Genomic DNA, 27925 nt, shown 5'->3' with positions numbered 1-27925 from the left:
AGCCTCGGCGGCTCGGATTACCGCCGCCGTCAGTCCCCGCGCCGAGGCTGCGCCGCTAGCTGCCCGCGCCGCGCCCCCCGCGCCGCCCGCCAGCCCCGCTGCGACATGGCCCGCGCCGCCCGCCGGAGGCCCGCGACCCCGGAGCGCGGCGCGGCCGGCCGCTGAGCGCGGCCCGGAGGCGGGAGGCCCGGCCCGGCCTCGGAGCGAGCGCCCGCGCGGCCCGGCTCCCTCCCCTGCGCGGCTCCCCGCGCTCCGTGCGCCCCGCCGCCGCCGCGGCCCGGCCCGGCCCGAGCATGGAGACGGCGGAGAAGGAGTGCGGCGCCCTGGGCGGGCTCTTCCAGGCCATCGTCAACGACATGAAGGTAACCGGGGCGCGGCGGGGCCGGGCGCGCGACGGCGGGTGCGGGTCCCCCCGGGGACGCGTGGCGGCGGGTGGCCGAGCCCCGTGTGGCCGCGCGCCGCGGTGTCTGTGTGTCCTTGTCTGAGCGCGTCCTGCCTGGGTCTGCTGGGCGCCCGTGTCTCCGGGTGCCCGTCTGGGGTTGTGGGTGCTCATGTGTCGGGGTGTCCGTGCGGTGCCCGTGGTGGCCCCGTGGGGTCCTGACCCGAGCTTGTGCACACGCAGGTTCCCTGCGCCCCAGACCGCCAAACCATGAATGGGGTCTGGATCCAGGACCGGCTCTAGGGCCCTTTAACGAGTCTAGGGTCTTGCCGACCTCCGCCCCCTTCCACCACCATGTTCCCCAAAGGCCCCGGAGCCCAGACAATGCTGTCACCGCCAAAGCAGGAAAAAATAATAAAGCGGAGAACCGTTAACTCCTTCCCCGCCGACCTGGGCCTCTGCGCCCGACCCTGAGACTGCCTCCCCCAGCCCCGTCCCACCCCCACAGCCCCAGGAAGCTCCAGGACTCCAAGGTCTCCGGGCTGAATGTCCCTGCATCCCAAGGATAGGCCTTGATCATCACCTTGGGAGGAGGCGGGATGAAGGTTGGGGTTGGTGGAGCAACCCCAAGGGAGCGCTTTTCCTACTCCGTTACCACCTTGGACTCTCAGCTCCGAGCTCCCCCTCTCCCAGGATTGCCTAAGGTCAGGCTGGAGCTGGCCACCCATTCATTCCTCACCCCACCAGGTGGAGAAACTGAGGCCTGGGAATGGCTCAAGGTCATTAAGGAGACTGTTGGACCCTTCCCCTGACCTCAGCCCCCATTTTTTCTCCTGGGAAAATTAGTGGGTTCCTCTCCCCAAAGGAGGCCACGGTTTGGCAGGGCTGCCCTACGCTGACTAGGCAGAGAGGGCCCAGCTCCAGGGCCCAGCTCCAGTGATAGGGTGGGGACCAGGAACCAGCATTCCTGCCCTCCTGCCCTGCCCCCTTTCTTTAGCCTAGGATGATGGGGCAGGATTTGGGGGCTGGGAGGAGAACGGGAAAGAACGATGCACCCCACAGGATCTCCCAAGGGCCCCCACCCCCACACCCCAGCACACACTCTCCAAGTGCACAACACAGAATCCCACCAGGCCAGGGGTGGGGATGACACCACCCAGCACAGTGCTGCTAGGACAGGCCCCGTAAGGGGTGGGGGTTGCTGGCAGGTTGGAGGTCTAGGCTCCTGGTGCTGCCAAGACAACAGCCCCAGGGACAGCTGCCAAATCTCTGCCCCTGGAAGAGGCCTGAAGCCAGCCTGGCCTGGGACTACCCAGTTAGCAGCTTGTAGATGCCCCCCATACCCTGCCCCTTATGGTGCACTCCCCCGAGACCCCCATCTCTTGCAACTGTACATCCAGGCCCCTCTGCTGGCCCCCAGCAGTCCCCATCTGCCCTGTGGACATCACAGCCCTGGCCCCAGGATCCTGTTCTGGGACTGGGCAACACAGACCACCCTCCCCTGTCCGATCCCAGAGCTGGCTGAGGATGGGCCTTCCCGCACCCCACCACCCACCAGCACTGGCAGCCTCATAGCAACCACTGCAGAGAGCAGCGGATTTTGCTCGTAGAAGCGGACCAGGACTGTCTCTCTCCCTCTCCAGCCAATTTGCAAGGAACTTTGGGATGAGACAGAAGGAAGTGGGCCCAGATCATAGCAAGAGGTTCAAGTAAGACATCGGGTATGATTTGTTGACATGTGGAGGCAAAGCAGGAGAGGCTTCACTTGGGATGATGCCAAGGACAGATATGCCCCTACCTATGACACAGGCATGTGTTCAGGGGCCATGACCAGGGGCAGAGAAGGGGACAAGGCCACCTGGAGGCTGACCACCTGGATTTGGGGGGCAGCTTCTGGATTTTCCCCTGGGTGGCCTGAGCAGCAGGGCCTCCGTAGAGGAAGGGCGGCCATCAGCAGCCAGGTTGAGCAGACTGAGCTTGCCCCATGAGGCCACCCCACAGTGAGTCCACAGACCCCACAGAAGCCCTCCCCTGGGCCTCTGGGAGACCCTGACCTTGAACTGAGCGGGGGCCGAGGTCAGATGCCCACTGGTGTCAGGCTGTCCACTGAAACCCAGAGAGGGGCAGGGACTTGCCCAAGGTCATAGGCCTGGGCATGGCACCTTCAGCAAGGTGAATGGGGCCTCCACCCAGTGCTGGCCCAGCCAGAAAATGGGGTCGTACTCTTCGCCCACCCTTTAAGAGTGGGGAGCCTCACCTGGACACGTAGGTCTGGCCAGGCCTCTGCTAGGGGCCCCTGCAGAGGGCAGGGCTTGCATAGTGTTAGCCGGTGTGAACTGAGCACTTACTGCCTGCTGGGCGCTGCACGGAGTGCTGGCTGGGCAGCGCCTGCTTCAGTCTCCACACTGACCCAGTGGGGCAGATGCCCTTCCTCTCCTGATTTTACAGGTGAAGAAACAGGCTCAGACAGGGGGCCCTTGCCCAGGGGCACCTGGAAAGCCCAGTCCCTGGGATTGGAGGCTGGATTGCTCACCCACACTCCACATCTGAACCACAGCCGCTGCCAGGACAGAGACAGCGCGTCCTCATCCCCGTCCACTTGGGCGCCTCTAGTGACGAGCCCTTCACCTTCCCACTCCAGAGCAGCCACTGTGCTTGGGGCAGAACTGGGTGTCTCTCGCACCCCAGCAGTCGCCGCCGCCTCCGCAGCCTTGACGCTCAGTGCTTGTCTCCCTGCTTTGTAAGGGAGTGCCTCCACCTGGTGTGCAGTGACTAGGTAGACATGGGATCAGGTCCTGACCCTGCCACCCAGTGGCCGTGGGCAAATAAGTTAACCTCTACAGGCCTCTGCTTCCTCATTGGTGAAATGGGGGCAGTCATAGTGTTCATCTCATGGGGCTGTTGGGAAGGTTTGCCTGGGCCTGTCCCAAGTGAAGGCTGAGGATGCTGTTCCTGGGGCACTGGCTGCTGGAGCCCTGTCTCTTATTTTTAATCAGTGAAATTGACCTGTCCGTGAAGAGGCGGATATAAACAAATAAGACGTATGTTCCGCCGGCCGGGCGCGGTGGCTCAAGCCTGTAATCCCAGCACTTTGGGAGGCCGAGGCGGGCGGATCACGAGGTCAGGAGATCGAGACCATCCTGGCTAACACGGTGAAACCCCGTCTCTACTAAAAAAATACAAAAAACTAGCCGGGCGAGGTGGCGGGCGCCTGTAGTCCCAGCTACTCGGGAGGCTGAGGCAGGAGAATGGCGTAAACCCGGGAGGCGGAGTTTGCAGTGAGCTGAGATCTGGCCACTGCACTCCAGCCTGGGTGACAGAGCGAGACTCCTTCTCAAAAAAAAAAAAAAAAAAAAAAAAGACGTATGTTCCTTGTCTCTGGGGTCCTTTATGTGGTTACCGTGGGGAGGGGGGCAGGTCCAGGTCCTTAGAGACTGAGGCACCTAGGTCCATCTGCTAAGGGGATATGGCCTGGCCTCCCCTGTGCCTCATCTTGTCCCCTCCCCATGGGGACAGCCTTTAATCTCTGCGATTGCCCAAGGGCTGCTCAGGGGCTAAGAAGGTTCCTGGGTGCCAGGACAGCTGGCTCTGGAGCCCCCTCCACCCCTAGCAACTTCTCTGCTCCCTAAAGGGAGGTCTTATCAAGGTTTCAAGACTGGGTGGGGGTGGGGGTCCAGGCGGTGGCAGAGTGCCCCCTTTTAGAAGACCCCCTCGTGGTACCCCAGGCAAGGGTGGCATGAGTCCACTCCTCGGGATGGCTGGGAACAGCTTCCCAGGCCCCTTCACCCTGAGCTGTGCCCGTTTGGGAATAGCCCACCCACAGCTTCCCCACTCTTGCTTCAGCCTCTGTGGACTTTGCAAATATTTGCTTTCTCTGGACACTGGTTTGGTTGGGCTGGGAGGGGAGGGAGATTCTGAGGCCCCCTAAGCTGCCCTGTCTCCTTCCCACCCCTTCAAGCTCTCCTAGCCTGGCAGGGCAAGCCCTAGCCTGCTCCTGGGTTGCAGCTGGGCAGAGCCTCCCTCTGAGGCCCTGAGGGCCAGGGTCTCCTCTTTCCCCTTTCCTCAGGAAGAGCCGCAGCCTCCAATGCCCATCCTACATGGAGGGGAGGGTCAGAAGCCCCTGTGGGCTGGGGCTTGGCTGGCCCAGGGCTGCCTGTCAAGGAGCGTGACCTCCACAGGGCCCTTGGGCCAGGGCTGAGGTTTCTCCAGGACCCTGGGGCATGCGTTCACCAGAAAAGCCCCATAATCAGATTGGGCAACTGGTCGCCAGGAGCCCGACCTCCCTATTGGGAAACCCCCTTCCAACTTGGAGCCTTGGGCCAGGCTGGGATAAAGGCCACACTGTTTCCCCAGGAGGGGAGGGGAGCAGGGGGTGGAGAAAGGTGGCTCTGTTGGCCGCACAAGGCCCCATTCAGCCCAGGGCCTGGTTGTCCCGGGCAGGCTAGCTGGGCCCTGCAGCAGCCACAGTCTCCTCGGCCCTGGGAGCCACGGCTGCTGGCCTGGGATGGCAGCTTGCAGGACACAAGGCAGGGGCCCCGGAGGCCCCAGTCTACACCTTGCGTGCCTTCAGCCTTGCCACCTCCTACCCTCCACACTGTGCCTCTGCCCCTGGTGGGCAGGTCAGTGCCACTGTCCTAGGCACATGTTCGGGAGACACGATGCCTCTCGTTGGGCTCAGCCCAGATCCCCTGCCAGGTGCCTGGGAAACCCCGACGGGACAGGACCTGCCACTTCCTGCTCCGTTTCCCCTGAGGGAGATGTGGGCCCCCTGTAGCCTGTAGGGTGGACATCCTGATGTCAGGGAGGGAGGGCTTAGCAAAGGCACCCGTTCCTAGGGACAGGCTTTCCTCATGCTGATGGCTCTGTCCTTGGTCCTCTGCCCTCCGAGAGGGCCCAGAGCCTCCCTCTCCATGGGGCAGGGCTGCTGTCTCAGAAACTGCCCTGAGTCTGCACGGAGCATGTGGGGAGCCCGGCCCAGGTCCAGCCCTGCAGCCACCCCACAAGCAGCTCACTTTCTCTCCCATCTGCCCGGCAGAGCTCCTACCCCATCTGGGAGGACTTCAACTCCAAGGCCACAAAGCTGCATTCCCAGCTGAGGTGAGTTGTCCCGGGGCATCCCAGCAGGGGAGAGGCAGGCAGAGACCCCCCCACACCCCCGACCATCCGTGCTGTTGTCCTTCTGACCATCTGTGTCGTTGTCCCTCTCCCCAGGACCACCGTGCTGGCTGCTGTGGCCTTCTTGGATGCCTTCCAGAAAGTGGCTGACATGGCTACCAACACCCGAGGTGGGGAGGCATGTGGCTGGAGGTTGGGGGTACCCCAGGGTGGGCCTGGAGGCTGGAAAGGCAGAGTAAGGGATGGGCCAGGGAAAGGACGCCAAGCCCAGAACCTTGAGTTCTGCTCCTTAATGGAATGGGCTGGTTGTGGAGAGTGAGCCCCTCGTCACAAGAGGCATGCAAGCAGGAGTGGGTGAGTAGTGACAGGAGTGTTCCCTGGGGATTCCCTTCTTGCTGTGAGCTGTTCATGTGACCCCACCACCCCCAGCACAGAGATTCTCCTTAGGGCTTCTTCTCACCTATGCCCGGCGTCCTTCTAAGAGCACGCAGGGTCAGGTGAGCGCGCCATTGGGCTTGGCGCCTCCTCTGCCCTCTGGTCCGAGTGGCAGAGACCTGGGGCTCCTGCTCCTTCAGGCCATGGGCGTGCTCATACTCCCGTGCCTGCATCTGGGCACACCTGGAGGGTCGTTTGGCCGGCTCCTGGAACAGTCTTTGGCGCTGGCCTCTCCCAACTGGGGGAGAGGGGAGGCCGCCGCAGGAGGCTGGCGCGACCGGGATGGCGGAGGAAGAGCTGGTGGAGATGGAGGAGGCCCCGAATCCCCCAGGGCCCGCAGGACTGCGGCTCGGCGGGGGCGGGGCGCGGGCTGCGGGCTCAGCCTGCGCGGCCGGGGCGCCCCCTCCTGGCCCGAGGCCGGGACTGCGCAAGCCCCGGCGGGCCCCTTCCCACGCCGCGCTTGCCTCGCCAGGGGCCACAAGGGACATCGGCTCGGCGCTCACGCGCATGTGCATGCGCCACCGCAGCATCGAGACCAAGCTGCGGCAGTTCACCAAGTGAGTGGGCGCCGCAGGGGGGCGGGGCGACGGGGCGTCGCGGGGGAGCCCAACCATGACCTGCGCTCCCTCCCACCCTCCACAGCGCACTGCTGGAGAGCCTCATCAACCCACTGCAGGAGCGCATCGAGGACTGGAAGAAGGCGGCCAACCAGCTGGACAAGGACCACGCGAAAGGTGAAGGCGGTGCGGGGCCGGGCTTCCCACCCCCCACTCCGCAGCTTCCCACCCCCTACTCCACAGGAACCCCATTAGAGCGCTCCCCTCTCTCCCTCTGCAGAGTACAAACGAGCCCGGCATGAGATCAAAAAGAAGTCGTCAGACACGCTCAAGCTGCAAAAGAAGGCGCGCAAAGGTAGTGCCTGGCACGGCCGCCCAGCCACAGCCCCACGGCCCCGCTCCACAGCCCCGCCGCCCCGTGGGGCGCCCCAAAGCTTTCATCCCGGCCAGAGGGGCGCTGTCCCCGACATAGGACCCTCCAACCTGTTGGGTGGGACAGAGGGAGCCGCCCTGCCCCCCAAACCTGGTACAGAACCTCCCTAGGGGAGGCAGCAGGAGGCCCAGGCACCCCCGCCCCAGGAGTGGCTCTGTCCATCCGGCGTCTTTCACACATTCTTTCTTTCTCTGTCTCTCCTCCTCTCCTCCCACATCCTTCCTGTAGAGCTACTTGGTAAGTCAAATGTCGGTCCCTCCAGCTGCTCCTCCCGTCCTTGTTGCATTTGTCTGTCTCCCCCAGCTCAGGGCCATTGGAAGGAACCTCTCCAGGCCAAGGAGAAGCGAGGAAGGCGGTCGGTCCACGAGGGAGGGGCCTGGGGCACAGTCCCCCTGGGGCCCCTGGGGGCCCTGGCCAGGGATGAGTCCAGGGCCACTGCTGGGTCAGTCTGCCAGGCCAGGAGGGGTTGGCCAGGGCGGGGTGGGGGCCACAGGCCCTGGCTGCCCCACCCCCACCAGGCTGGCCTGCGTCCTTACCTGTCACCTCCCCACCTGCCATCTCATCATCTCCTCTGCATCATCCTCTCGCCTCTCTCTTTCTTGCTGCTTCTTGTGTCGCTGTTGCTGTCTGTGTGCTCTGCTCCCTGAGCTGAGTGGGAACCCACACAGACCCCTTCCCTGCCTCTAAGGCCCAGCCCTAGCTCTCCTGGACCCCTCCCCTCTGTGGTCTGACCTGCAGCTGAGCCCCACACTCTCCCTTGTCCCGCTTCTGCACCACCTCCCTGGACCTTGTGAGGTGAGGGGCGCCATCCCTGGACAGTGAGGGTACCCCAGGTGGAGGCCAGTGAGGCTCCATGTTGGCAGAGCTCCTGGGCACCAAGAGCCTCCATGGAGATGCCCCGATCCAGAGTGGCTTTGCAGCTTTGGCCTCTTTCTTGTGCGTGTGTCTGGCCTCTTTCTTGTGCGTGTGTCTGGCCTCTTTCTTGTGCGTGTGTCTGGCCTCTTTCTTGTGCGTGTGTCTGGCCTCTTTCTTGTGCGTGTGTCTGGCCTCTTTCTTGCGCGTGTGTCTGGCCTCTTTCTTGTGCGTGTGTCTGGCCTCTTTCTTGCGCGTGTGTCTGGCCTCTTTCTTGTGCGTGTGTCTGGCCTCTCTTCCTGCTTTGGTGGGACTAGCCCTTCCACAAGCCCCAGAGTCCTCACTGCCCTCCCCAGTCCCATGGCCCCAGGGCAGCACCCAGGCCAATGGCCGAGAGATGCCACCACCAGGGTCTGAGCCCATTCGTGGGTGTGGCAAGCCAGGCTGGCATCCCCAGCAAGGCCTCTCCTCCCCACCCCTCCAGGGAAAGGAGACCTGCAGCCCCAGCTGGACAGTGCCCTGCAGGACGTCAACGACATGTACCTGCTGCTGGAGGAGACGGAGAAGCAGGCTGTGCGCCGGGCGCTGATTGAGGAGCGGGGCCGCTTCTGCACCTTCATCACCTTCCTGCAGCCTGTGGTGGTGGGGCTCCTGGGGATTCAGACCCCAGAGGGGTGGGCTGGGCCCAGGGTTGACCTTCTGACCTCCAAGAAGGGTCACTTCTCAACATTCCCTGGCCGGGGGCATCAAGGCCACATGCTCCTGGCCCAAAGGCAGGTCTCATAGCTCACCATGCACTGATTTGGTCTGGACAGACCATCATACCAGCCATCTGGGCTGTGTGGGCCCTGCCTGCACCAGCCCCAAGCAGCACTGGTTAGCGAGGAAGGGTGAGAGAAGAGAGGCCCGACAAGGCCTGCTGCTTCTCCAGGGCGGGTGGGCAGGTGGGTGACAGGGCCGGCAGGTCTGACTCGCTGCTTCCTCAGAATGGAGAGCTGACCATGCTGGGAGAGATCACCCACCTGCAGGGCATCATCGACGACTTGGTGGTGCTGACGGCGGAACCCCACAAACTGCCTCCCGCCAGCGAGCAGGTGTGGGAGCCCTCGGGCCAAGGGCCAGGGGCAGGGAGGAGATGGGCTGCCCTAGGTTGGGAGCAGTAGAGGGGAAAATAGGATGGCATTCGGGGGAGGCAGCTAGGGCCATAAGACCAGACCCCTTCTAACACCCACTGCAGGCATCACCTGCCCGGGTTGGGGAGGGTCTGCCCTGGCCAGCAGCATTCTCAGACTCAGAGTAGATGGGTGAAGTCCTGGATCCATGGAGCCAGGCCCAGAGTCTGCCTGCCCTGCTCTACCTGGGCAGACCACCTGCCAAACCTGGAGACGCCCCACCTCCCTTCATGCCCAGAAACCCCATCCCCTCCCCTAGACCCAGGCATACCTGGCCACCCCACCCCAACCCTGTTCCCACTGCACTCAGACCAGTCCTGCCCCACAGCCTGCGGGCAGCACGCTCCGGAGGCACTTGTTGCATGCCCAGCATCTGCCAAGTTATCTCAGGGTATCTTCCGCTCTAAGACAGGAACAGGTGGCCCCGAATCATAGGAGAAAACAAACTCAGGGAGGCGCAGGAGCAACCTGCACCCCAGGGTGTCAGGGTCACTCTCGCCAGCCCAGGCTGGGCTCGGAATCTGTGCTCAGTGTGTGTGAGTTGAAGGGGCTCTGAGAAGGAAGCCTGTGTCTCCCTGCTCCCCACATTAGGAGAAGCCTGGGGGAGGGGGCTTCAGACTCCTGGGTCTTCTCCTGGGGAGAAGACCCAACTGGGAAGAGAGTGGGGGCCTCTGGCCCTACTAGCTCTGAGGAGCTGCCTCCAGTGACCCCCGTCCATGTCCCTGTCTAGGTAATCAAAGACCTAAAGGGCTCGGACTACAGCTGGTCCTACCAGACCCCACCCTCATCACCCAGCAGCTCCAGCTCCCGGAAGTCCAGCATGTGCAGGTCGGTGGAGGTGGGGTTCCCAGGGGTGGGGGGGCGGTATCCCGAGACGAAATGGGGATGCTCCCAGCAAAGCTGCATCAGAAATTGCTTCAGGGCCTCAAAATTCACAACTTAACATCATCTGAGGAATTTGCATATGTAGAGGGAAAATGTGCCCTGTCATCCCAATACTGCTGCTGGCACAGGCGTTCGTTTGCAGGATAGAGAGCAGGGGCGGTACCTGCTTCATTTATGGAGTATCCACTATGTGCCAGGTGCTGTGCTAATTGCTTTATGCATTTTTTCTCGTTGAATCCTAACACTGCTGTATCAGATTTGGTGTTATCTCCATTTCACAGAAGGGAAAACTGATGCATGAAGTCCCAGCATTTAACCACTGGACTCTGCCAGGCCCAGCACTATGTGGGGTCATAGTAAGAGTCAGAGATCAGGGAGAGATAGGAAGGCTTCTAGAAACATGTACTGGGGCCACAAGGTATAGGACACTCCAGTCTGGCTGGCTCCTAAGAGCTGCTTCCCATGGAGGCAGCTGCCACATCTGGAGCCCTGGCCCAGGCTGGCCCCGGGAGCCTCACATTGCTGGGGAGAGGTCAAGGATCTTGCAGTCACTGGCCAGGCTCAGGGTCAGGGCCTTTCCTTGGTCGGGCACTGGGACTGGGTTTGGAGGAGACATTGATGGTTCAGGGTTCCTTGGGTGGGAAGGGCAGTAAACACAGAGTAAAGTGCTGGTGGGGGTCCCCCTTTACCAGGCACCCCTCTCCCCAGAATCACTGGCTGGACATCCAGAGCTTGTGAGAAGCCAGGCACAGCTATCAGCTACTACCTCAGAGAGAAGCTCTTCAGACCCTGCGTGGGTGGCCGTCCCACAGTGAAGGGGCTGATTGCAGGGGACAGCCATGAGCAGGGGCAGAGGCTGGGAGGCTTCAGGGTCATGCTTAGAGAGAAGGCAACTTTCATTGCCAGGAACACCACCCAAGAGTTGAATTGCTGTGCTGAGGGTGTGAGCCATAGAGGGCTGGACACTCCTTGAGGGAGTGGAGAGGGTAAGAGTGATGGTGGGCGCAGGATCCACCTGGAAGGTGACCTCTGTACCCGGACACACCATCACCATATGCTAGACATCCAGTTAGGACTGGATGGCAAATACCAGATTTTCAGAAGGTGGTTTAGAAATGATCGGACTCGCTGGGGGCAGTCGCTCACGCCTGTAATCCCAGCACTTCGGGAGGCCAAGGCAGGCGGATCACGAGGTCAGGAAATGGAGACCATCCTGGCTAACATGGTGAAACCCCGTCTCTACTAAAAAATACAAAATAATTAGCCAGGCGTGGTGGCGGGCGCCTGTAGTCCCAATGACTCAGGAGGCTGAGGCAGGAGAATGGCGTCAACTCGGGAGGCAGAGCTTGGAGTGAGCCGAGATTGTGCCACTGCACTGCAGCCTGGGTGACAGAGTGAGACTCCATCTCAAAAAAAAAAAGAAGTGATCAGACTTGTGTCTGGTTCTAATTGTTTGATGCCCAGTGACTCAGTTTCCCCATCATAAAACTTTTTTTTAATGGTGGTCATCAGTGATAAAGATATATTCTTTAGGATGTAAGAATCTAGATTAAGATCTTTGGTGAAACCAATAGGTTTTTTGGTGGGTTTTTTGGGTTTTGTTGTTGTGAGACAGGGTCTCACTCTGTCACCCAGGCTGGAGTGCAGTGGCACAATCATGGCTCACTGTGGCCTCAGCCTCCGGGTTTCAAGTGATTCTCCTACCTCAGTTTCCCAAGTAGCTGGGACTACAGGTGTGCACTACCATGCCTGGCTAATTTTCATATTTTTTGTAGAGGTGGGGTCTCACCATATTGCCCAGGCTGGTCTCAAATTCCTGGACTCAAGCAATCCACCCACCTCAGCCTCCCAAAGTGCTGGGACGGGTGTGAGCCCCACACCCAGACAAGACAACTGTTTCTTTTTTCTTTTTTTTTTTTTCAAGACAGAGCCTTGCTCTGTCTCCCAGGCTGGAGTACAGTGGCGTCATCTTGGCTCACTGCAACCTCCACCTCCCAGGTTCAAGTGATTCTCATGCCTCAACCTCCCAAGTAGCTGGGATCACAGGCGTACACCACCACGCCTGGCTAACTTTTGCATTTTTAGTAGCAATGGGGTTTCATTGTGTTCTCCAGGCTGGTCTTGAACTTCTGTCCTCAAATGATCCACCCGCCTTGGTCTCCCAGAGTTCTGGGATTATAGATATGAGCCACTGTGCCCGGCCTGGACAGCTGTTCTTAGTGGCAGAATAGGAGGCAGAGAGGTTGCCTGACCCTGGGCATTCCCTGACCACGGCTCCCCTCAGCACTGGGGCTGGGGGTACCCTGCTCTGGCCCTCCCCTTCCACACCGTCCCAGAACACAGCTCCTCTGTAGCACCTGGGGTTCAGGACCTCCTAGTCTGACGTTGTCTTTTCCTTCCTTTGCCCCTCACCTCTTTCCCCACCCTCGTCTGTCAACCTCCCCAAAACACACACCCCTCTGTCTCCCTGTCTGGCTGCTGTGCTCTCTTCCTTCACTCCCCTAGTGCCCCCGGCAGCAGTAGCAGTGCCAAGGGTGGCGGAGCCCCATGGCCTGGGGGTGCCCAAACATACTCACCCAGTTCCACCTGTCGCTACCGCAGCCTGGCGCAGCCAGCCACCACCACCACTCGCCTCTCCAGCGTTTCCTCCCATGACTCTGGCTTCGTCTCCCAGGACGCCACCTACTCCAAGCCCCCCTCGCCTATGCCTTCAGACATCACCAGCCAGGTGAGGGGGCGTTAGGAGGATCAATCAGGGTGGGGTACAGCAGCCTTATGCCAGCATCAGGCAAGCCACATGTGGGGCTACTATAGCTGTTTAGACTGGCCTGAAGGCCCCCAAGGCCTTTATTCTGTTCAGTATTTGTATGATCATTTTCTATCTCTGCTTTTAAATTCACGTATCTTTATTTTTTTAATGAGTCTCTTGTAAGCAGTACAATGCCTAGATTTTCTTTTTTTATCCAATCTGACAACCTCTATCTTTTAACTGGCATTTTTAGCACCTTTGTATATATTATGAATACTGACATATTTAGACTTTCGGCTTTCTTCTTTCTGTTTGTCCTGAATTCTTGTCTCTACCCTTGCCTTTGTTTTTTCTTTTCTCTTATTTCCCCTCTACTGGGTTGTAAGTTATATACTATCTCTTTTCTTTTATAGATTACCTTGAAATCTTAACATGCATACTTAACAAAGTCAGAACCCCACCTCCTGAATAATTCAAGGCTCTTAATATATACATTTTTTACTTGTCACCCACTCTCTCTCAAACTTACAAGCTATATTATTTTCTCTTTTTTTATAGTACCCACAAATGACACTTTTCTTCTTCATTTCTTTATTTTATACATACAGTACTTGTTTAGATTTACCCATATGTTAATACACATTTCTTGTCATTTTTTTCTTGCATCTCAAATCCTCCAAAGCTTACTTTCTTTCTTTCTGAAGTAAAGAACATCTTTTAGAAGTTCTTTTAGAATAGATCTGTAGTTGTAAACTCTCGGTTTTTGTTTATCTGTAACATGTTTTATTTTGTCCTCCTTCTTGAAAGTTAGTTTTGCCAGGAGCACTATTCTGGGGTGACAGTTGTCTTCCATCCACACTGTGAAGGTCGATAGTCTTCCGCTGTGTTCTGGCTTCCACCATTGGTTGGAAGGTCAGCTGTCAGTCACTGATGCTTCTTTTTGAGGAATCTGAGTCTTTCTCTGGACACTTTTAGGCCTTCTCTTTAGTTTTGCTACAATGTGTCTACAGTGTGGATTTATTTTTATTTAACCTCTCTTGGTTTGTATTCATGTCTTTCATTTGTTCTGGGAATTTTCAGTCATTATCTCGTTTTGTTTTGTTTTGTTTGTTTTGGTTTGTTTTGTTTTGTTTGTGACAGGGTCTCACTCTGTCACCCAGGCTAGAGCACAGTGGCACGACCTTGGCTCACTGCAACCTCCTCCTCCCAGGCTCAAGCGATCCTCCCACCTCACCCTCCCAAGCAGCTGGTACTATAGGCATGCGCCACCATGCCCAGCTAATTTTTGTATTTTTAGTAGAGACTACATTTTGCCTTGTTGCCCAGGCTGGTCTTGAACTCCTGGGCTCAAGGGATCTGCCTGCCTCGGCCTCCCAAAGTGCTGGGATTACAGGCGTGAGCAACCGCGCCCAGCCAGTCATTATCTCTTTACTTCCACTTTGATTCTTTCTATTCTCTCCTGCTGGGATTCCAGTTGGATGCATGTCCAGCCCTCTCTATCTTATGCATCTCTTAGCTCATATTTTCTGTCTCCTTTTTTCTCCAGATATATTCTGGATCATTTCTTCAGTTTTATCTTACAATCGACTTTTTCTCTTTTTTGCTATTTAACCTACCCACTGAGGCTTTTTTGTTTGGGTTAACTTTTTATTTTGAAATCATTTTAGACTTGTAGAAAAGTTGTAAAATGTGTAGAGTTCCCATAAACTCTTTCCAGAGTCTCCCCAATGTTGACATCTTACTTTATGTAACCACCAAAAATGTTTTTAAAACCAAGAAATTAACACTGGTATAATGCTAAGTAATCTACAGGCTTCTTTCTATTTTTGCCAGTTTTCCCTCTCCTGTGCTTCTGCTGGTCCAGGGATCCATGACCCGATTCAGGACCCTACATAATGTTCCTGGGTTTTTTTTCTTTTCTTTTCTTTTCTTTTCTTTTGAGACGGAATTTTGCCCTTGTCACCCAGGCTGGAGTGCAGTGGTGCAATCTTGGCTCACTGCAACCTCTGCCTCATGGGTTCAAGCGATTCTTCTGCCTCAGCCTCCCAAGTAGCTGGAATTACAGGCATGCGCCACCACACCCATGAGATTCATCCATGTTTTAGGTGAAGACATAGATCTTGCTAATTGCTATATGGCATTCTATTGTGTGAATACATAATTAACCCTTTTGATGGACATTTGCATAGTTTCCAGTTTTTTGGCTACGATGCTGCTAATAGTGCTGCTGTGAACATTCTAGTATGCGGTTCTGTGGGGCACATTCCTAGGAGCAGAATTGCATAGTCACGGGATATGCACATCTTCAGATTTGATAGGTACTACCAAACAGTGAACCAAAGTGCTCATGCAAATTTACCCTCCTGTTAGCAAGATTAGGACAGTGTTTTGTTTTGTGTTTTGTTCTGTTTTGTTTTGTTTTTGAGACAGTCTCACTCTGTTGCCCAGGCTGGAGTATAGTGGTGCAATTTCAGCTCACTGCAACCTCCACCCTTGGGGTTCAAGTGATTCTCCTGCCTCAGACTCCCGAGTACCTGGGATTACAGGTGCATGCCACCACACCTGGATAATTTTTGTATTTTTAGTAGAGATGGGGTTTTGCCATGTTGGCAAGCAGGTCTCAAACACCTGACCTCAGGCAGTCCACCCACCTCTGCCTTCCAAAGTACTGGAATTACAGGCATGAGCCACCATACATGGCCAAGATTATGACAGTTCATTGCTGTTCCACATCCTCACCAGCCCTTGGCATTTTATATTGATTTCATTTTAGCCATTCTGGTGGGGGCATAGTAATAGTAGTTCCCTGTATATTTTATTTGCATTTCTCTAATGCTGTTGAGATTGAACACCTTTTCATACTTTTTTTTTTGTTTGTTGTTTTGTTTTATGAAACAGAGTCTCGCTCTGTCGCCCAGATTGGAGTGCAGTGGCACGATCTTGGCTCACTGCAACCTCCGCCTCCCAGGCTCAGGAAATTCTCCTGCCACAGTCTTCCGAGTAGATGGGATTACAGGCGTATGCCACCACACCTGGCTACTTTTTGTATTTTTAGTAGAGACGGGGTTTCACCATGTTGGCCAGGCTGGTCTCGAACTCCTGACCTCAGGTAATCTGCTCACCTTGGCTTCCCAAAGTGCTGGGATTACAGGCGTGAGCCACCGCGCCCAGCCTTCATACTTTTTTTTAAAGAGATAGGGTCTTGCTATGTTGCCCAGGCTGGCCTCATACTCTTGAGCTTAAGCAATCCTCCTACCTCAGCCTCCTGAATAGCTGAGACTACAGATGTGTGCCATTGAACCCAGCTACCTTTTCATACCCTTAAAGACCATTAGAATATTTCCTTTCATGAAGGACCTATTTAAATCATTTGCCCATTTTTCTACTGCAGTATCTGTCGTCGTCTTACCAATTTATAGAACTTTTTGATATTGCAGATAAAGTTCCTCATTGGATATCTTCTCTCCTTCTATGGGTACATTTTTATTCTCTTAATGGGGGTCTTTTAATGACCAGAAGTTCTTCGTTTTAAAATAGTCCAGTTTATCCATTTTTAAATTGTGCTATTTGTGTCCTGCTTGAGATATTTTTGCCTACTGCAAGGTCACAAAGATGTTTTCCTCTAAAAAGCCTTTTGGTTTTGCCCTTTTCCTTTAGATCTGTAGCTCATCTGGAATTGTGTGTGTATGTGCGTGTGTGTGTGCGTGTGTGTGTGTGTGTGCGTGTGTGTGTGCGTGTGTGTGTGCCTGCATGTGTGTGTGTGTGCGTGTGTGCCTGCATGTGTGTGTGTGTGTGTGTGTGCATGTGTGTGTGTGCATGTGTGTGCCTGCATGTGTGTGTGTGCGTGTGTGTGTGTGCATGTGTGTGTGTGTGCATGTGTGTGTGCATGTGTGTGTGCCTGCATATGTGTGTGTGTGCATGTGTGTGTGTGCATGTGTGTGTGCCTGCATGTGTGTGTGTGCGTGTGTGTGTGTGTGTGCGTGTGTGTGTGTGCATGTGTGTGTGTGCGTGTGTGTGTGCATGTGTGTGTGTGCATGTGTGTGTGCCTGCATGTGTGTGTGTGCGTGTGTGTGTGTGCGTGTGTGTGCATGTGTGTGTGTGCATGTGTGTGTGCCTGCATGTGTGTGTGTGCGTGTGTGTGTGTGGTGTGAGGTAGGTGTCCTTTTTTTCATAGGGATATCCAATTGACCCAGGACAGTGTATTGAAAAAAAATAAAAATATGTCTTAGTCAATTTGGACTCCCGTAACAAAATACCATAACCTGGGTGGCTTAGACTCCAGAAATGTAGTGCTCACAGCTCTGGAGGCTGGAAGGCTAGGATCAAGACACTAGCAGATTCAGTGTCTGGTGAGGACCCGCTTTCTGGTTCATAGATGTTACCTTCTTGCTGTGTCCTCAATGGTGGAAGGGGCAAACTAGCTCCCTCAAACCTCTTTTATAAGATCCCTCTCATGAGGGCTCCACTCTCATGATCTAACCACCTCTCAGTACCTCATCTTGGGGGTTAAGATTTGAACAGAGGAATTTGGGGGAGACATAGACATTTGGAGCATAGCATCTTCTTTTCCTCAGTGCACAGCAGTGCTGCCTTCATCATCAGTCAGGTATCTGTAGGTGTGTGGCTATTTCTGGACTTGGCACTCTGTCCTACTTGTTGATTTCTCTGCCTTATACCAATGCCACACCATCTTAATTATTGTAACTTCATAAAAAGTCGTTTGTTTTTTTTTTTTTTTTTGAGACAGTCTCACTCTGTCCCCCAGGCTAGAGAGTGCAGAGGTGCAATCTTGGCTCACTGAAACCTCTATTCCCACGCTTAAGCAATTCTTATCCCTCAGCCTCCTGAGTAGCTGGGATTACATGTCCACCACCACACCCAGCTAATTTTTTGTATTTTTTGTATTGGGGTTTCGCCATGTTAGCCAGGCTGGTCTCAAACTCCTAATCTCAAGCAATCCACCCACCTCAGCCTCCCAATGTGCTGGGATTATAGGCGTGAGCCACTGTGCCTAGCCAAACTTTATAGAAAATCTTGATATCTGATCATGGAAGTACCCTAGCTTGGTTATTTTTTTGGTACCACTTTGTCTATTTTCAGCCCTTTGCATTTCCATGTAACTTTTAGGATCAGCTTGTCAGTTTCCACCAAAAGAAGAAAAGAAAAAAAAGCTCCTGGGATTTGAATGGAATTGCAGATATATCTCTTCGTTTGTTTAGGCTTTACCTCCTCTCAATAATGTTTTGTAGGGGTTTTTGGTTTTCAGGTTTTTTTCTGAGGCAGAGTCTCACTCTGTCACCCAGGCTGGAGTGCAGTGGTGCAATCTCAGCTCATTGCAACCTCAGCCTCCTGGGTGCCCCAGCCTCCCGAGTAGCTGGGATTACATACATGCACCACCATGCTGGACTAATTTTTGTATTTTTAGTAGAGATGAGGTTTCACCTTGTTGGCCAGGCTGGTCTCAAACTCCTGGCCTCATGTGATCCTCCTGTCTTGGCCTCCCAAAGTGCTGGGATTACAGGCGTGAGCCACTGTGCCCAGCTTGTTTTGTAGTTTCTGTGTAAAGATCTAGCATATCTGTCATTGGAATTTTTTCCCTATGTATTCAGTGTTTATTGACGTTATTGTAAATTACATTGGTGTTTTAGGGTGGTTTTGTTTTGTTTTCCTGTTAGCTGCTAGTATTTGGAAATGCAATTGATCTTTTTCTGACTTTGTTCCAATAACCTTGTTAAAAGGTTAATCCTACATTGGTTCTAATAACTTGTAGATTCTTTTTAATATTCTACATATACTATTATGTCACTTGTAAATAGTGTTTTTTTTTTGTTTTTTTTTTTGTTTTTTTTTTTGAGACAGAGTCTTGCTCTGTCACCCACACTGGAGTGCTAGAGTTCAGTGGTGTGATCACAACTCACTGCAGTCTTGAATTCCTAGGCTCAAGATATCGTCCTGCTTCAGCTTCCTGTGTAGCTGGGACCACAGGCATGTGCCAGCACACCTGGCTAACTTTTTTATTTTTCATAAAGACAGGGGTCTCACTATGTTAGGCTGGTCTCGAACTCCTGGGTTCAAGTGATCCTTATGTATCAGCCTCCCAAAGTGCTGGGATTACAGGTATGAGCCACCACACTTGGCCTTCTGTCTTTTCTTTCCAATCCATTTGTTTTTTATTTCTTTTTCTTGCTTTATTGCACTGGCCAAGATTTCCAGTGCTGAACAGGAGTGATGACAATGGGCATCCTTGTCTTTCTCCCAACCTCAGAGGGAAAAGTATCAGTGCATTTGTAGATATTCTTTATCAGATCAGCTTCCTTTCTAGAAGTTTGTGTCTTTGTTTTGTTTGTTTTTTCATGAGCGAGTGTTGAACTTTTTTTCTGAGTTTTCCAAATACTTTTTCCATTGAGTTTTTTACTTTAACCATCATATTGCCAAAAGTCTGCGTTTGTAATTTCCTCTGAATTCTCACAGGTGGTGCCTGGTTTCCTTTTATTTTGGTGATCTTGGTTCATTCGAATCTGCAGGAAATCTGGGGATCTAAATCCAGAATGATTCAGAGAGCTGGAGGAAGGGGGCTGCCCTGGCTTAACTTGGCTCATTCCCAGGCCAACACCTTACCGTGCTCCATGTCCCCACTGCTGCCACCCTTAGTATCTCTTTTCCCCCTTACTGGCCACATCCAGGCTGTCAGCAGTGAGTCCTGTGGTCAGTCTTCGAAATGCGCAGGGCTGGGCTATCGGGTGGGTCAGCGCCCATCGTGTGCACTCTGGGCTGCTGTGTCCTGCTGCAGATGAAGCTGGCGTCTGCCCCAGGGAACCCTGCACATCACACGTGCTCAGGAGTTCATGGGCCTGTGTCTAACCTGCTTTTTTCTTTATTCTTTGTAGTTGTTTAGGAATGGGGGGCCTCCCAGTCCACCCCACTGCCCAGAGCAGGCGTGTCACTTTCATACTTCAGTCCACTTTAAAACAGGCTTCCCCCACCCCATTCTATGGAAGCAGTTCTCCTCGGAGTCTCCATGGACACCCTGTGCCCCAAGTGGACAGCCCCAGCCAGCAGCATCAGCACAGCCACCCCCTTCTCCACAGAGCAGGCTCTCCTGATTCCTGGGGCATTGCCTGCTCATGGTTCTTCTCCTACTTCTCTGGCCGCTCCCTGTTGCTCTCCTCTACGGGACTCTCTTCTTCCTCCCAACTGCTGCGCATCAGCAGCCGCGGGCCTGGCCGTTCAGTCTTGTCTAACTGCACTCGCTGCCTGGTGGCTTCATCCCACCCCAAGATCACTGCACTGATGGCTCCAACCCCAACTTCTCCCTGCACTCAGCTTGTGAATACGACAGCCCTCATTGCATCCATGCAGAGACCTCAGAGGCAGCGCAGTTCAGTGCTCAGCATGGCACCTGCAGCTTCACACTTCCCCCGTGTCCTGAGAAAACTGTGACACCATCAACCCAACTGCTCAGCCCAAACACCCAGCTGCCACCCTTAGTATCTCTTTTCCCCCTTACTGGCCACATCCAGGCCGTCAGCAGTGAGTCCTGTGGTCAGTCTTCGAAATGCGCAGGGCTGGGCTGTCGGGTGGGTCAGCGCCCATCGTGTGCACTCTGGGCTGCTGTGTCCTGCTGCAGATGCTCAGCGGCCGTGGTCCTGGGGTAGGGGGGTGGACGCTGGGCAAGGTGCTGAATTGAACCGCCCCCCTGCATGCCAGCTCTGTGACCAAAACTGTTCTCTCCTCTCCTCCTCGCTGCCCGCCGGCCCCTCTGTCTACAACTGCCTGCTGGCCTCTGCATGGCAGAAGTCCTCCAGCTCTGCATCCTCTGAAGCCTCGGAAACCTGCCAGTCCGTTAGCGAGTGCAGCTCCCCCACCTCGGTCAGTGCTCCCAGCCCGGCCCCAGGATAGTCACCAGCTGCCCCTCCCATCCATGCCCTCCCCACCTGGTGCCATTACCACACAGAGGGCCTGGGTTCAGCCAGGGGTGCATGCACACAGCACCTGTCCCCAAGAGACAAGTCACCTGGCCACCTCCTACAGTCACTGCCCAAACAGCCACATCTTACCTCTGGGCCTGGTGGGACTGAGGGGCCACGGTCACACTTCATGTTCTGCCCTTGGCTGTGATTGTGAACCAGAGGCCCTTCATAGGCCTGGACACCCTGAGCCTCAGCCACAATGAGGGGCCCCTGGGCTGTAGATGGTAGGGCCAAGGGTCCCCCTGACCTGCCACACCCTTCCTGCAGGACTGGTCCAAGGTCGGCTCCCACGAGCAGCCCTCAGGCGCCACTCTGCAACGGAGGAAGGACCGGGTGGAGCTCCTGAGAGACACAGAGCCAGGCCCTGCCAGTGGGGGCACCCTGGGCCCCAGCGGGGAAGAGGTACCGCGACCCCGGATGTCCCCTGCCACCATCGCGGCCAAGGTAGGCTGGCCAGGGACCCCCCTTCACTCCCAGGTCAGTCCCAGGAGGCCCAGCCAGTGGCCTCAGGGCCAGCTCCAACCACCTGGCAGGGCTGCCTGGAGTTTGGGCAGAGGGGATTGGGGGCACAAGGCTTCAGCCTGCACTTTCCCACCCTCAGCACAGCGAGGAGGTGTCCCCCGCAGCCAGTGACCTGGCCATGGTGCTGACGCGCGGCCTGAGCCTGGAGCACCAGAAGAGCAGCCGGGACTCGCTGCAGTACTCCAGCGGCTACAGCACGCAGACCACCACGCCCTCCTGCTCTGAGGACACCATCCCCTCCCAAGGCAGGCCTGCGGGGCTGGGGTGGGACCAGGGATGGCTGGGACTTCGCCATCCAGGAGGGCCCCGTCCTTACCCCTCTGTGCTCACCCTGGTGGGCTGGGGGCAAGGAACCACCTGGGCCCTCGGCCTTACTGCGTCCCGTGCCCCCAGGCTCCGACTACGACTGCTACTCCGTGAATGGGGATGCAGACAGCGAGGGCCCGCCCGAGTTTGACAAGTCATCCACCATCCCGCGCAACAGCAACATCGCCCAGAACTACCGCCGCCTGATCCAGACCAAGCGCCCGGCCTCCACTGCTGGGCTGCCCACCGCGGGGTTGCCCACGGCCACTGGCCTGCCCTCGGGCGCACCCCCCGGCGTGGCCACCATCCGCCGCACGCCCTCCACCAAGCCCACCGTGCGCCGCGCCCTGTCCAGCGCTGGCCCCATCCCCATCCGGCCACCCATCGTCCCTGTGAAGACGCCCACGGTGCCTGACTCACCCGGCTACATGGGGCCCACACGGGCGGGCAGCGAGGAGTGCGTCTTCTACACCGACGAGACAGCCTCGCCCCTGGCACCGGACCTTGCCAAGGCCTCCCCAAAGAGGCTCAGCCTGCCCAACACAGCCTGGGGCAGCCCATCCCCAGAGGCAGCCGGGTACCCCGGGGCAGGGGCCGAGGACGAGCAGCAGCAGCTGGCGGCCAACCGGCACAGCCTGGTGGAGAAGCTGGGGGAGCTGGTGGCGGGTGCCCACGCACTGGGCGAGGGCCAGTTCCCCTTCCCCACTGCTCTGTCGGCCACCCCCACGGAGGAGACACCCACCCCGCCCCCAGCCGCCACCAGCGACCCCCCAGCCGAAGACATGCTGGTGGCCATCCGGCGTGGGGTCCGGCTCCGCAGGACTGTCACCAACGACAGGTCGGCGCCCCGCATCTTATGATGACACCACCCTCCCCATCCTCTCAGGCCCCAGTGCAAGCAGGTGGCCTGGTCTGTGAGCCGCAGGCACTCAAAGCAAAGGCCCAGCCAGGAGAGAGGACAGAACCAGGGCAGAGGCCATGCCACTTTACAGAAAGAGACACCTCACTTGGATTCCAGCATTTAAACGGAAAGTGACTTCTTAGCAAGCCTGGCCGGGACGGAGCCTGCAGGCCTGGGCCTGGTTCGGGGTCTGTTTTATGCTCTTCTGTCCCTCCTCTTCCTCCTCTCGGGCCCTGCCTCTTCCATACCCGTGAGCACCAGGGCCAGGGCCCCGCCCACAGCAGAGGGGCCGGGCTGGCCTCCCTCTCACCATCCCGGCCTCTCCCAGGGCTGGTCCTGCCTCAGCTCCTCCTGGAATGCTGGCCCCCTCTCCCCTGCCTGAGCCCCCCCCCTCCCCTCTTGCCTTCTCTCTGCCTCTCCCAGGCCCCTCTCTCTCCGGGAAGCAGAGCGGCTGTGGAGGGGCCAGGTGCGCACTAGGCTGGATGTGTGCTGCGGGCTGGGGGCCAGGGCAGCAGGTTGGAGTTGGGCAGCCAGGCCCTCCTGTGTGGGAAGGGAGTTCCAGGGCCCACGCCGAGTCTCAGGGAGGAAACCAGGGGCTGCTTGGGGAGTCCCGGGGGCCCTGTGGTGGCTCCCACCCCTCGCCTCACCCCTCGCCTCACCCACCCCATGAGGCTGGCTAGAGGGGGCCAGGGCAGCTCCTTGGAAACTAGGGCAGCAGGGTTAGGCCAGAGGCCCCGGGGTCACCGGCCAGCTACACAGGCACCGTTTTCAGATGTTCACTTCTCATTGGGTACATCAATCCTTTAACTTTGGGGTCACAGTTTCAGCCACCTTTGGAAGGAGGGGACTGGAGCAGTAGGAGGTGTGGGGTCATTTTATGAATATAATAAAATGGAGCTGACTGTGGACGAGGACTGTGTGTGGGGGTGAGGGGAAGATACAGGGTGGGTGTCTGGGAGTGCCTGGGGGACAGGCCCCCCCCCCGCCCAGTGGCCTTGGTGGTCCTATGGCAGGAGAAGAAGGGAGGGACTTGGCTCCCCCAGGGCCCGGGGAAAGCTACTGTTCTCTCTGGCGTCTTGAGCGTAGCCAAAATAGGGTTGGGAGGCTCCCGGCCTGTCTGCTGTGGTCTGAGCCGGCTGCAAGCCCAGGTAGGGGAGTGAGTCTGGGAAGATTGGCTTTGACTCTCTGTTGCCAGAGGAGATGCCATCCCAGGACGGCCCCCATGTTTGTGCTGGCAGCAGGGGCAGGGGGAGGGGCAAAGCTGCCCCCACCCCGTGCACCAAGTCATGCCGAGTCTCTGCAGGTAAAAGCACGTGAGCCTAAGGCGAGCGGAGGGAGTCCTGGTGGCCCCGCAGGTCAGGAGGGAAAGCAGGGCTCAGAGAGCATCATGGCCCCAGGGAAGGGTCCTACCTGGGGGTCAGGAGCACCTTGGTCTTGATGGAGTGGAGCTGGGTCTGAGCCTCCCAGGCTTGAGCTCCTGGGAGTTCTTGTGCGGTGAGTTGGGACCCCGGCAGGGCAGCTCCTGGGTAAGTCTGGGTGCCAAGCAGGCCCTGATGTGCACAGAGTCTCATCAGAGGGAGCTGATGGAGAATGGTCCCTGTAAGTCACTAGGTTCAACAACTGCCTGGCCGAGCACTCAACCCGTGGAGCTCAGGCCAACACCAGAGCCCCGGTTTTAGGGGCCAGGAGAGCAGGTGACCAGTGTGGGGAGTCTTGGGTGGAATTTCTGCCGCACATTCTCCCCAGGGCTGCAGGGGTCTGCTGAGGCAGGGCAGTGGAGCAGGATTCAGGATGTGGTGGGAATAGTGTGAGGGGCAGTGGGTGGGCAGGCCTGAGCTTCAGAGGTCCTGATGGGAAAGGAGGCAGGGGCTTCCCAGAGAGGGGGCTGGTGTGGCACAGCCCCCACCAACTCCGCCATCCCCCTCCCCTGCAAGCCCCGGGGGCTGTACATACTCTACCCCATCCCCTCGTCCATCCTGAGACCACCCCTGCTGCCCTTGCGTCGACGTAGAGACCACCTCGTAGGCCCACCCACCTCGGGATCCGAGCCAACCATCCCACATCACAAACTTTGGTTTGGGGGACTTTACGTTTGTTTAATTTCTCATTTTGTACAGAGAAATATTCTTTTCAAAAGCGTCTTTTGACTGAAGTAACTTTCCTGGTGCTGTTGTTAACTCGTTCCTTTTCTTAATTTATTCCCGCACCCCAGGCAGCCCTCCTGGCTCCTACTCACCCTCCCCTCCCCACCCTCCATCCCATAGGGACCATTTTGTTTCTTCTCTTTCTGTCAGATTTTGGAAAAATTCTCCTCTCCTCCCCGCCCCTCCACACCATCCTCCCCCTGACTTAAATAGTCACTGCTACAAGTAACAGATGCACTGTGAAGATTCCAGTATTAATAAAGGTGTACTGTAATTAACACCCCTGCCTCTGCCTGGCTGCTTTCCCGCCCCATCCCCACACCTCACCTTTCCCACCCCAGATCCGAGCTGCAGAGGGCCAGGCTGGGGGCTCCCGGAGGATCTCAGATCTCCATGTGGGGGCCAGGGCCAGACCTGGGTCTCTGAAATGCCCCACAGGTGTCCCTGCTAGGAGCTGCTTGGGGGCAGCCAGATAGAGGGAGGGAGGGAGGATGGCAAGGGTCAAGGCGAGGGGATCAGCCCAACACCGCCTCCCCCAACCCAGGCTTACAGAGGCCCCTGGGCTAGGCAGGTCCGGAACTCCATCCCTGGCATGCCTCTCATTCCACATCCCTTGGGCAGGCTCCATCTACTCCAAATCCACACCCTCAGCCCCGCCCCCATTGACTTCCTGCGCTTGGCCACCTCCCATCCCCTCCAGGTTCACCCCTGAAGATGCAAAGCAAAGCAAACCAAAGGAAGCGGGGTGTTTAATAGAAAAAAGAGGCCAGGCGCGGTGGCTCAAGCCTGTAATCCCAGCACTTTGGGAGGCCGAGACGGGCGGATCACGAGGTCAGGAGATCGAGACCATCCTGGCTAACACGGTGAAACCCCATCTCTACTAAAAAATACAAAAAACTAGCCGGGCGAGGTGGCAGGTGCCTGTAGTCCCAGCTACTCCGGAGGCTGAGACAGGAGAATGGCGTAAACCCGGGAGGCGGAGCTTGCAGTGAGCCGAGATCCGGCCACTGCACTCCAGCCCGGGTGACAGAGCGAGTCTCCGTCTCAAAAAAAAAAAAAAAAAAAAAAAAAAAAAAAGAAACTGGAAGAGCATCCGCTATGGCTAGATGTGGCACTTGGCACCGCCCTCTGCCCCCAGCTCCCCAGTCTGCCAGGCTGGGGGGTCCTAGAATGGCCACGTCGTGCTGCCTGTCTCCCTGCAACCCACGGCTGTGGCCTCACTGCTGCGGGCCAGAGGAGGCTCAGCACCCTCTTCAGGCGGGGGAACAGTGAGGGCAGCGCCAGGAGGGGCCAGGAGCTGTATCCCCATCCACCTTCAGGTCCCCAGGTCCCCTCCGCTCCAGGTGAGGCCATGGCAGCTATGGAAGGCAGGAAGCTGAGCCCTGCTGTGGCACAGAATCCCCCTCAAAGGAAAAACACCCTTCCCCGGGGTCCTCTCCCAAGGGGGGCTCTCACCACCACCCCTCGAAGTCTCAGGTCCAGTTGAACTCCTTTGGGAGCTGGTCTGGCTGCCCCTATCTGCAGTCACCATCCAGAGTGCTCAGGGCAAGAGGCCCTCGCCCTGTGCCCTGACCGGCCTCGCCAAGCCTGTGGAGTGAGGCGGGGGGCTGGGGGACCACGTGGGCGGAGGGTATAGCTGGGTGGCCGCATATTGCAATGAGGGCTCTGGGCAGTAAGACTGAGGACTTGGCACCTCACAGTCCTGCCAGTTTAGGACAGAGCTTTGTTTACCTGCAAGGGATAGGAAAAAAAAAAAAAAAAAAGACTGCAGCAGTGTTCAAGACCACCCTCCCCACCAAACCAAGCCACATGTGCTTGTCCCTCACCCTACCCAGGGCCCATCCTGGCTTCCAGAAATGGCCTGTAGCCCTGGGGAGCAGAGGATATGCCTGGAAGGATGCCGGCCCTGCCAGCTGGCCTGGGCCCAGATGCCCGACCTCCCGCCTCCAGGCCCCATCCCCTGAGAGCTCCTTACAGCAGGAGCAGTACAACAGCTCCATGACCCGGAAGCAGTTGTCCAGCAGGGCTTTGGGCCGCACCGGCTTCAGGTTTGGCCCTGGGGCATTCAGGAGGGACAACACGGATTCCACCTTGGGGCTGACCTCCACATCCTGGAAAAGAGGAAACCGTCAGGAGCGGTGGCGAGATGGGGCCGCACCCCAGAAGAGCCGTGAGCGCTGTCCAGTCACCTGGAGCTGCCCAAACCCCGGAAGAAGGACCAGACATCCTGTGACTATGAGCCTGGATAGCTATTTCTCACCATCTTCTTCCTGTGGGCGTGGGGAGGGTCCCAGATGCCACCTCTCACCCATGCACAACTCAGACGCTTTGCTTTTTTTCCCATCCTTGGAAAAATGAGTAAAGGGCTTAGGCCAAGACAGTGAGGAAAGTGGGGAATCTCGCGCCCAGGCACGGCCACCCACCACTGCGTGAGGACCCCCTGACCTGAGGAAAACTGTCCCTCAGGAAGCAAACACCTCCATCAACTCCAAGGAACAAGAGAAGGCCCTCACAGGGACACTGAGGCTTAAGTCACATACACAGGGCAGGGTGTCCAGCTCCAAGCTGGTGTGGTTTCTGTCCACGATATGCAACAACAGGGTCATGTGGGGTGTACCATGGCACCGAGGGAAGGAAGTCCCTGAACAGGAGGTCAGGGCCACTGTAGAAAGCATCGTGGGAAACGTGGGGGTGACCTTCTGGAAGGGGCGACCATCCAGGCAGCATGTCCTGGGCCAAATTGTCCCTCTCCTCCCCCAAAAAGCTGTGTCGTCGTCCTACCCCTTGGTACCTGTGAATGTGACCATATTTGGAAATAGGCTCTTTGCAGAGGTAATTAAGTTCAGTATCTTAGAAGAACATCATCCTGGATTTCGAGTGGGCCCTAAATCCAATGCCTGATGTCCTTGTAAGAGAAAGGTCACAGAGACATGGAAACACAGGGCAGAAAGCCATGAAAAGACTAAGACGGCCAGGCACCGTGGTTCAACCTCTAATCCCAGCACTTTGGGAGGCAGAGGGAGGCATATCACTTGAGGCCAGGAGTTTAAGACCAGCCTAACCAACATGGCAAAACCCCGTCTCTACTAAAAATACAGGCGTGGTGACGGGCATCTGTAATCCCAGCTACTTGGGAGGCTGAGGCAGGAGAATTGCTTGAACCTGGGAGACAGAGGTTGCAGTGAGCCGAGATTGCACCACTGCACTGCAGCCTGGGCAACAGAGTGAGACTCCGTCTCAGAAGGAAAAAAAAAAAGCCACCACAGAGGCCAGGTAGGGTGGCTCATGCCTGTAATCCCAGGACTTTGGGAGTCTGAGGCAGGAAGATCACTTGAAACCAGGGGTTCACCAAACCTTGGCAACATAGTGAGACCCCATCTCTAAAATAATAAATAAATAAAATGAAATGAAATAAAAAAGAAAAAGAGCCACCAAGGAGATCAAGGAGTCTCCTGACTTTGTAGGAATTGACAGCCTCCCCACCAGTCTTTCCCAGGAAAGCTCC

The 27925-nt window shown here is 56.6% G+C and overlaps 2 protein-coding genes across 8 annotated transcripts in view; one reads left to right on the top strand and one right to left on the bottom strand.

Moving 5' to 3' along the window:
• Positions 1–26: 26 nt before the first annotated feature.
• On the top strand, positions 27–24700 carry MTSS2 (MTSS I-BAR domain containing 2). Of its 6 annotated transcripts, none has more exons than XM_030925313.1 (15): positions 27–362; positions 5415–5476; positions 5591–5664; positions 6402–6486; positions 6572–6663; positions 6767–6841; positions 7148–7156; positions 8256–8413; positions 8758–8865; positions 9674–9771; positions 12430–12556; positions 20372–20446; positions 20815–20991; positions 21149–21314; positions 21463–24700. In XM_030925313.1, the coding sequence occupies exons 1-15, from the start codon at positions 294–296 to the stop codon at positions 22233–22235; spliced, it is 2148 nt and encodes a 715-aa protein (XP_030781173.1). In that variant the 5' UTR covers positions 27–293; the 3' UTR covers positions 22236–24700. The 6 variants fall into 6 exon arrangements, with proteins under 6 accessions (XP_030781173.1, XP_030781169.1, XP_030781172.1 ...); XM_030925309.1 differs by having other exon boundaries at positions 12334–12556; XM_030925311.1 differs by lacking the exon at positions 7148–7156 and adding an exon at positions 7223–7361 and having other exon boundaries at positions 286–362; positions 12334–12556.
• Positions 24701–25471: 771 nt separating this feature from the next.
• The window catches only part of IL34 (interleukin 34), a 74707-nt gene continuing 72253 nt past the window's right edge, over positions 25472–27925 (bottom strand). For both annotated transcript variants that reach the window (XM_010382945.2, XM_030924559.1), the window contains exons 6-7: positions 26396–26531; positions 25472–26151 (exon numbers count right to left, since the gene is read on the bottom strand). In XM_010382945.2, coding sequence (XP_010381247.1) covers positions 25961–26151; positions 26396–26531 — 327 coding nt within the window. In that variant the 3' untranslated portion in view covers positions 25472–25960. The remainder of the gene's footprint in view (positions 26152–26395; positions 26532–27925) is intronic.

This window comes from Rhinopithecus roxellana, chromosome 20 (genome assembly GCF_007565055.1).
Source record: "Rhinopithecus roxellana isolate Shanxi Qingling chromosome 20, ASM756505v1, whole genome shotgun sequence".
NCBI classification, from domain to species: Eukaryota; Metazoa; Chordata; class Mammalia; order Primates; family Cercopithecidae; genus Rhinopithecus; species Rhinopithecus roxellana.
This window is presented reverse-complemented; position numbering and strand designations above follow the sequence as displayed.